General features: G+C 41.3%; 1 protein-coding gene across 1 annotated transcript; it reads right to left on the bottom strand.

Moving 5' to 3' along the window:
• Positions 1–325: 325 nt before the first annotated feature.
• LOC147883812 (succinate dehydrogenase subunit 7B, mitochondrial-like) lies at positions 326–8,183 on the bottom strand. Its single transcript, XM_087398116.1, has 3 exons — positions 7,842–8,183; positions 1,006–1,108; positions 326–790 (listed from the first exon to the last, which is right to left on the bottom strand). Exons 1-3 carry the CDS (start codon positions 7,959–7,961, stop codon positions 723–725), a joined length of 291 nt encoding a protein of 96 aa, XP_087254242.1. The 5' UTR covers positions 7,962–8,183; the 3' UTR covers positions 326–722.
• Positions 8,184–10,179: the final 1,996 nt, after the last annotated feature.

Raw genomic sequence — 10,179 nt, 5'->3', positions numbered from 1 at the left:
TTTTTAATCGCTAGCCCATATTAATGTCCACAACATTTTCATGTCATCAAAATGACTTGTAATAACTACCACTACTACGCAGCTCCAATGAAGTGGGTCCCACATTTCCTATCATGTTCTTTAGCCAAAGATGTCCATCAAAATCCCAAAGCATTGAGTTCACTAGGTCAATCTAGCCATCTAAGCCCCTCATCGAGAGATTAAAAATGTCAACATTAAAAATATCAAGATCTTAACAAAATATACAGAGGGGGAGATCAAGATTGTAACATCTTATGTCTTCCTACACTAATATTCAACAAAACTATGCAAATCAGTAAAACATTTTTTAATTGCTCACTTCAACCCGTTACCGGGTGTAACTTTTACATTGTTCTTGAAAACAAAGCTTATCAATGTGACAGTGTAAATGGGTTGTAAATTTTACATTGGCATTTACAACAAAGCTTATCAATGTGACAATCCCAAGTGTCATACTTTCAAGACCCAACAAAACATCAACCACATCACGCCTTTAGCTGTGTGAACTTTTGCCTCTTGTTTCATCCAAAAACAGGAAGCACCAAGTATGAAAAACTAGTCTCTGCTATAAAACGATTCTACACCATGAAATGCAAGCCAACCATCTAGTGCCACTAATATATGATCACTGTAGAGCAGAGCTTTATCGACGCTTCATTAAAGAGAAATATTTCAGGCTTCTAAAAGCATAGAAAGGACCCCTATTCCTTGCTGGGTAGCCTTTCACTTCGCCGTTGCTGTGTCACATCTAATATCTGATAGATGCAGCCTACAACAGGAGTTCAAACCAATGATTTGTATGATGCTCATAAAAACAAAACTTGGGCAACAATCTAAGTCACAAAACTCTAAACCTGTTCACATGCATCCATTCCCTCCAGTTCATCCAAGGAGACTTGCAAAAGAGAGCTCACGTACTTCACTGGCTTCTGAAAACTCGACTCTTATTTATAATGACAACTACAGAGAAACTGAAGCACTTACCAGCACTGACAATGATGACGAGTATATCCCCAAACCTCTTCACCATCCGCACAGTTTCCTTATTTGATTTGAATTGTTTCAAAGCAGGATCTTCCTCTATCAGCTGCCACAACAGTTGACTTCAGTTACTTCATCAAATTTCCTTTAAAGAAAACTCCCCTGACAAAACATGATTATGATAAGATAGAGAAAAGAACTGTAAACAATCATATGGATGAAGAATTCCCACGTCGGTCCAAATTACCCTTGTGAAGAACAAGCAGCCAACTCCCAGCCGACCACTTCTGGACTTTATGAGTTTTTGGTGATGCCTTTTGGGCTCACGAATGCACCAACCACTTTCAATCATATGATGGACAGAATTTTCAAATCTTACAGGCACTTTCTTTGACGATATTTTGGTCTTTTCTAAGACAACAGAAGAGCACAAAGAGCACATGGCTACTGTGTTTCAAGAACTCAGAAATCATAAGCTTTTCATTAATGCCATAAAGAGTGAATTCTTTCTTGATGAGATCCATTATCTTGGACACATTATTTCAAAGGAAGGGATTCGGATGGATCCAGCCAAGGTTAAAGCTATACAGGAATGGCCAGAGCTCACCTTGGTACATGAAGTACGTAGATTTCTTGGGTTTTGTTCCTATTACAGACGCTTCATCCGACACTTTGCTGATATAGCAGCCCCCTTACATGACTTGACCAAGAAAAATGTAGTTTTCAGGTGGGGAGAAAGACAAAGGACAGCTTTTAATGCTCTCAAAGAAAAGTTAATGATCGAGCCTATTCTCGTTGTCCCAAATTTACAGAAACCGTTTGATGTGGACTGCGATGCATGTGGAGAGTGTGTGGGAGCTGCCCTCCATCAAGAAGGTCGGGTTATAGCTTATGAAAGCAGGAGGCTGCGTGATGCCGATATGTTTTTGGGTGTTTATAAGAAAGAGATGCTAGGAGTTATTCATGCTTTACATATTTGGAAGCATTATCTTCTTAGAGCTGACTTTACAATCAAGACTGACCACCAGTTCTTGACTCAGACCAAGATCTCCGAAAAGCAGATGATGTGGGCAATTTTTCTGTCCATGTTTCATTTTCAGATTGTCTATACTCCAGAAGCTCGGAACAGAATTGCGGATGCTTTATCTAGAAGGCCTAAAGTGAATAATGTCACCATAGCATATCACCGGGACCTGGAGGCCATAAAGAGCTTTATCTACATGACCCAGATTTCGGAGAGACCATGAGAAATATTCAGCAAGGAGTATCATCCAGCCAGTATACATTGAAAGACGGATTTCTCATGAAAGATGATCATCTTTGTGTGACTCAAGACATGCGAGCCAAAGTTTTGGAAGAAGGTCATGCTCCTCCTTATGTAGGGCATCGAGGTATTTTGTCTACTATACAGGCCATTGAGAGATATTTCTTTTGGCCAGGGATGCGGAAAGACATTCACAAGATGTCTTACGTGCCAAAAGGTAAAGCATGATAGGCACAAGACCCCAGGACTTCTCATGCTGCTGCCCATACCGCAAGGACCATGGGAAAGTATTGCTATGAATTTCATCTTTGATCTTCCTAGATCCAAATACGGGAATGATGGGATATGGACCATCATTGACACGTTCAGCAAGCACGCCCATTGCATTCCAGTAAGAAAAAATATTAAGGCAAACCACATGGCCAGATTGTTTCTGGCCGAGATCTTCAAGCACCATGGGATGCCTAAGTCGATTGTTAGTGATCAAGACCCCAAGATGACTAGTTTATTCTAGAGAGCATTATTCGATAATATGGGGACGAAGTCTTCTTCTTTTCACCCTCAGTCAGCCGAACAAAGTGAGAATGCCAATTCCACAATATTGGATCTTCTCAAGTGTTTTGCATCCGAGCAGACGGTCGAATGGAAAAATGTCTTCCTCTTGTGGAATTTGCATACAATAGCACTGTTCATAGCTCCACAAGAAAAGCCTCATTCGAAGTTGTTTATGGAAAGGTCATTCTGCCACCTATCCTCAGAACCAAGGACGAGATATTGCACCCAACCAGTATGTCCAAGACTTAGATACAGCTTTCTCTCAAGTTCGTACAGCAATTGAAAGATCTCAACAAAAGCAAAAGAAGGCAGCAGACAAGCACCGGAGGGAGATGAATCTCCAAGAAGGAGACTAGGTGAAAAAGCACATCCAAGAAGGAGACTAGGTGAAAAAGCACGACTCAGAAAGATGAAAGGAAAAGAGAAAGTATACCAAAAGTTGTCTCCCAAGTAGTATGGACCATTTAGAGTTAGTGAGGCCATAAACGAAGTCACTTTTCAACTAGAGCTGTCCAAGACTAGGAAGATTCACAATGCTTTTTATGTGCATCTTCTAAAGAAGTATCAAGAACCAAAACCCACAGAACTACTTCAAGAAGAGTTACCTAAGGCGGAAGAGATGGAGGAGATCCTCCAACCAGAACAAATTGTATATCATACAAAGAAGAAAGGACCCAAAGGCAAGGTTATCCGTAGATACCTTGTCAAGTGTAAGAATTATTCGGCACTTGATGCCAAGTAGGTAGATGAGGAATTCTTCTCAGAGTATCCTCAAGTTCAACAATTGTATCAAGAAGCTTTTCAGTTGAGGACAACTGTTTAGAAGCTGAGGGGATGTCACCATTTGGGACTTCCCCTTAGAAAATAAAGAGTAATCTTTATGGTGAAGTTGGTTAACCAAGAATAAGTTTTATTGTTTTTACTTTTGCCTTGCATTGGTAAAAAGAGAACTGTGGGGATGCCCACAAGGGACTAAAAATAGTCCAAGAACTAGAATGCATGCATTAGTCTAACCTTTAATGGGTTAAAGTGTTGGTTTTTGTTTGTGGCAACGTGTAGGACCAAGAGGAGTGCGAAAAGGCCCTAGAATTAAGGAAAAGGTGCAAAAAGTAGGTCCTACAAGGCAAAAAGCACCTAGATGTGGGTGCCTACTTTATGGAGGACCCCACAATGCCAAATCAGCAAGAATTCCAACACAATTTCCAAAAAAAGCCCCCTAAAGCTGATTTCAGGGAAAGCTCAGCTTTCTAAGAAAAGTATGCCTAATTTAGGCTTAGAAAAAAGCTAAAAGCAAGCCCCAGCTAATTAGAAAGCTCTTGCTAGGCTAAGTCTATAAAAGAAGAGCCTCGAAGCTCTAGAACACACAGATTGTACTCAGTCCATGCTCTTGTGAGAGCCAATTGTACAAATATATACCTAGATGAATCCACGAACATTCCCAAACTCATCCTCTAAAAACACAACATAGTGTAGTTTCAATCTCACGATAGTCACTCATAAGATTGAAAACCATAAACTCCATCACGCATAGCGAGGACAGCGCCCAACAGTGGGTGTAGACCATAGTATAAAAGTATGCTCTCACACATACAAACCCATACACCCACACATACTTGAGCATCCATTTATACAAAGTCTTCGTACTGAGTTTTTGTCGACACTCTGGAGGTGAAGGGCAAACTCAACCATGACGAAGGCTCGCACTAAAGGAGAAGGCTAATCAAAAAGTAGTCCAAATCTCTTCATTCAAGCTACAGCTGCTTGTAAAGTCTAAACGATTTCATTTTAGTCTCTCCCAAACAAGCATCAAAATCTAAATCTAGCTGATAGGGCAACGCACCATTTAAGATAGAAAGAATTATCGCAATACCAGCAGGCCGCAACTTGGACGAAAACTTCACAAGGTGAAATTTGCATGTCCGCAAATATGGCAGAAGCATATACCTAGATGAATCCAAGAACATTCCCAAACTCATCCTCTAAAAACACAACATAGTGCAGTTTCAATCTCACGATAGTCACTCATAAGATTGAAAACCATAAACTCCATCACGCATAGCAGGGACTAGCTACTATGACATCCCCACTGACATCATCAGCGCCCAACTGTGGGTGTAGACCATAGTATAAAAGTATGCTCTCACACATACAAATCCACACACCCACACATACTTGAGCATCCATTTATACAAAGTCTTCGTACTGCATCCATTTATACAAAGTCTTCGTACTGAGTATCCATCGTCACTCCGGAGGTGAAGGGCAAACTCAGCCATGACGAAGGCTAGAACTAAAGGAGAAGGCTAATCAAAAAGAAGTCCAAATCTCTTCATTCAATTGTACAAAGCCTTATTCTATTGCAATAAAGACCTTCGGGGGGGTCCAGCCCTTATTTCTAGGCCCTAGTGCTGTGTTTTGCTCCTTACCCTTCTCTCCCAGCAGTCTATCTTATTTGCGATTCGATTTCAACAGTTTCAGCACGTTTCCCAAGGCGTGTATGGAATTTCCAGCGCCATGCATCTTGTCTCGAGTACCGCGATTTGCTTCACAGGAGGCCCACATTGATAGCGAACTATCCCACAGTGCCATAGTGAATTGCGATTTCATCCGCTTTGGGTTTCAATTCCATCATGGGAGCTACAGGGGCAACATCATGAACATGCGTGGGGGAGGGAGACCTAGGGCAACATGTGCCCAGAAAAGAGACACATGGGCAGGATAATGACTGCCATGTGGGCACAGATCTAAGAGAGACAAGGTGCCAGCACGGAAAGGCATGCGGACAGGCTGTGGGCTTGCAATAAGGCCTTTGATCAGTGGCAGAGTTCAAGGGCCTGCAGGGGGGCCTGGCAGTGGCATCCATAGGGCAGCAACAACAACAAACGGAGGGGCTGCAAAAGGGCAGCACCCTGCCCTTATATAGGGCCAAGGAGTTGGCTGGTCGGCCATATGGCCCAGCACACAGCCCCAAAATAGGGGGGCGTGGAGGGGGCCAGCCAGTCGGCTGGCACACACAACAAAGGGGGGGGGGTTGTGCCCTCACTTATAGGCAGCAGCAAGGGTCGAGTGAGGGCCTGATCCAGTCGGCCATTGAGGGACAGACTGGTCGGATATTTTGAGGGCCCTAGCGGCCTATAAAAGGAGCCCAATGCAGGGCATTCAATCATCCAATTGGAGGAGCAGTTCAGCAGCAGATTGCAGCAGGAGGAGGTCAAAGACAAGCTTGGTCCACAAGCCCCAAGAAGGTGTTCAGGACCTGCAGACAGAGAGCTTGGAAGAGGCTTCACCCTTGGCTGTCATCTTGAACAGCAAGGTACAAGGATCACAGACGGAGAGTCTACATACGCTAAGTACGTGGTGGTATAATCAAAGGACCATGCTCTGGTGGGACTTTGGATCTCTCTCTTTTGTATTGTGTCCATAGCTTAGGACGGAAATACATTCTTTTGGTAGCTTCTGTATCTGGCTGGATCATTGTCTATTTATGAGCCTGCACATCTATTTGAAGCACATAAAGTTAAGAACTTTGTAATTCCACACCCCACACACACTTAGTGCGCTCCTAGGCTATTCTATCAGTCTTCCGTTGTGCGTACCCTATATTCGTCGATTTCTAACAGCACCCCACTGCTGAAGGCAATGCAGAAACTGATGTACTGCTGAACACATAAAAGGAGGCAATGAACACAATACAAAAACTCTGTAGTCTGTCCTCTACACTTGCCATGAAGAGTAGCCTAGGCACAGTTGCTTGCTATCCAGAAAGACACTTTGCAGATCTGCTAAGGATGCCCAGCAATGCCATGCAGAAGTAGCTGCTAGTAGTATATTGTGACTTCAGATTGAAAAGCAAGGTGATCAGGCTAGTAGTATATTGTGACTTCAGATTGAAAAGACAGAGATCCAATACATGCTATTGCTTCACAGTAAGTAGACTCCTTACACAGCCATGTATTTGCTGTATAGTGAGAGAGATGCCCACTAGCATTGATGGCCACCACCACAGGGGTTTATGACACCATTGTATATTGCATTTGGCGTTTCCCCTAATTCACTGTAACTGGGAAAGGCTCAAGAGTTGCACTGCAATAACAAAGAAACCTAGTATGCTTGTAATGACCACACTCCTTTTGCTTCAGGGTTGGATTCAAAACAAACCATACTTCAGACAACAATCCTACACATATTCGTGTTTGAGACGGGAATCTGATGAGATAGCACCTTCCTAGAAATATGATAGGACCCTTCATGATGATGATCGTAAACTTACCCAAGGACATGGACCAAACCACAAATCAAAGGCCTACATCTTCTATTTGCCATTAAGTATCCCCATGAGTGGACTCCAAACGTAGTGGTTTTTAAAAACCTTGGAATTCCCATTATGCTTTTGTATGGTTATATGACACAATGGTTCTAATGTTGACACTTGAGCTTCTTAGCTTTGTACAAACAAACATATGTTTTATATAACATACGTCCACTTAGGGCTTTGAGACAAAACATGGAAGAGAAAATGGAGAGGATCTTTGGAACCTTCGTGGCATCCATAGGAAAGAAATAATTGTATTAAAAAAATAAAGCGGTTTCCGCTCCAGATCTGGAAAAAAGAACAGCACTTGAGTAAATTGATGTTACAACTTGGAGTGATATGAGCCATGAACAGAAAAAGCAAATCGGCAAGGCGAAGGCAGAAGTGCGAGTTAGGGTTCAGAATGAGCGTGATTTTAAACTATGAGCAAAAGCGTTCAAAAAACAAAGAAGGTGTTGCTTTCGAAGCCCATTGCAAGTAAATCTCTTGCTGCATCAGTGAGGAGACGAGTCAACCCATTGTGCAAGGCAGGATGCCATTGCCTTGTAATGGGCATGTCCTGCGTTCGGGCACTGTGCGAAGAGATGTCAATCGCAGGTGACAACGGTTCAAAGGATGCTGTGGCGTAGCAATCTACACGAAGACATATAATGCAAAAGTGAAGTAGCGTTCCGAAGGGCAGGAGAGCAGGAGGGCGAAAATGCGTACCGCTCTTTCGCGTTCTCCAGGAGTAATACTGATACGACGGGCAGGTTGTAAGAGGGGTGGGGATGAGGGAAAGGTTGGGCCAGAAAGGCGACGAGCAACCGACCGCAACCGTTGAGCCATGCTCTTTCTCTCTTCTTTGCCACTCAGACCTCTCTCTCTCTCTCTCTCTCTCTCTCTCTTTCTATTTGTCTCTCTCTCTCCCTGTCTCTCTTATGGGTGCACACTGCAAGCCCTACCTATGTAGTCCTATGGGGTGTGTCACATGGTCCCGTGGGTGCCTCATCCCTTGGTGCCTCTATCAATCAATCAAGTTCTCTAAGTTTCACGAGTAGCCTGACGCGTCTACTCCGCTGGGTCTCAAAGGTGGGATCTTAAAATTTTGTTAATTTTTCAAGAGCCCTCCATCTCTAAACTTGAATTTGCAAATTGCGAGTGTTGAGATTGTGCCATAAATTTAGTATCAATCTCATTGTGGTGCTATTTAGGAACTAGAGGAAGCAAAATTTTGAAGTAGTGTTTGAGACCTTTATTCCTCTTAAATGTAAGAAGATTAATGTGTTATGCATAATGGTTTAGCAGACTTTTGAATGCCTTAAATAGTAACCATGGGTTTCAAGCTTACTTTTATATGCTATTGAATGCAATAAATTTATCATGTCTAGGACAAAGCCATCATCCAATGGGAGCAAGCATTGAAAATCGATTGGGAAGGGGGATAAGCACTCAAGAAGGGAAAATGTATGTAGCATGTATATGTGTTCATTATTTGGACATATGTGAGTGAGTGCATCTCTATGTATGTGTGCATGTGGTGTTGCTATACATGTGTCTCTATGCATGTGCATTCTATGTTTACGTGTGTGCATATGTGTGTGTGCATGTGTTTACATGCATGGGTGACTCTTGTTTCTATCATTTTACAAATATTTGGCAAACTTTGTTCCAATTCATGTATCCTCCATCCTACTATCTTTTGCATAGTTCCCAAAAACTGACTTTGGAGCATAATAGAAAGAGTTTAGAGAATGGGTAATCAAATAGGCCCTGACTGCAACCTAACTCATTGCTAATACAATTATATCCTCAAGCTATCCAAAACCAAAATCTGGTATATGGATTTAAATGTATAAAGTAGTGTATACCATCTCACTAGTGATCAAATTATTGATTATGAATAAGGGATAAAAATAAATTCCATAAATAAAAAGCAGCGCATTGAATTCAATGCATGAAGTCTTGTATGCTAGATAGTTGGTTATTAGATAATAAATTAAGACTCATGAAAAACTTGTCGATTATGACTATAATTATTGTGAAAGATTTTGATATATGGATTTTAATAAATGGACTTCTTTGTTGAATTAATGATGATTATGCTTTATAACATCTAACTAGATATATGGTCGTGGCTCAATTTTGAGAACTACATGCAAATCTATGGTGATTGTTTGAATCTTGTGAGTCCCACAAGTAGTGATCTTCAATATTGATGACTACTTATGCGATCAAAGACTATTATAAATTTGTGCTCATAAATAATAAGCTTTCTGCTCTCCCACAAAACATAGAATGGCATTTTTTTGCTACTAGCTACTCTTTTATTAAGGGCATAGCATTGTTTATTTCCCTTCTTTCTACTTAGAGGTAAGGGACCAATATGTCCACACATATGGACTCCATGATGATTCTTAGAGGCCTAACAAGGGACATTGAAGAAAGTGATCATGCATAAGAAGCTAATTATACATATGTGTTCCCTTCCTTCTCAAATGGTGATTTTAGTAATTAATACTTTGACCATACATATAGAAAGTATTTCTATAGTTTGTTTACCATGTGGCCTCCTTGGAGAAGGCTCCCAATCTAATTTTTTTAACAACTAGTGGAAGAGCAAGGGCCTACTTACAAATAAGGTAACAATATGTCAATCAAATATTTCCTCATTAATGTCATGCAATTGGCAAGGCCTCCTTAAATGCACATAGGAAGAGTTTTACTCTTGTATCAAGGAAGAAAGCTTGCAAGAGTCATTGCGCTTTGAGTATCCAATTTAATCTTTTTTAATACTACCTAACCCTTACACATAACCAAACCCTTTTCAATTGATTCTACATATGTCTAAAACAAATCTATTGAGGCCTTATCACATGAAAACTTGTTGAGTAAAGGCTGACACCTTATAAAATTAGGCTATTTTGAATGGTGGAAAGCATAAGTTTAGCAAAGCATAGATGTGCTCATAAGTTTAATATGGGGACCACAATATAGAGGGAAACCAAGAGGGCTTGACAATTTGCAATAATAAGGGATAAGCCCTAGGGTATTCTTTGTAGGACAC

The sequence above is a fragment of the Dipteris shenzhenensis genome, chromosome 27 (genome assembly GCF_047967505.1).
Source record: "Dipteris shenzhenensis isolate YYH24624 ecotype China chromosome 27, Dip_SZ_1.0, whole genome shotgun sequence".
Classification (NCBI taxonomy): Eukaryota; Viridiplantae; Streptophyta; class Polypodiopsida; order Gleicheniales; family Dipteridaceae; genus Dipteris; species Dipteris shenzhenensis.
Note: the sequence above shows the minus strand (reverse complement) of the source record. Positions and strands in the feature narration are given on the sequence as shown.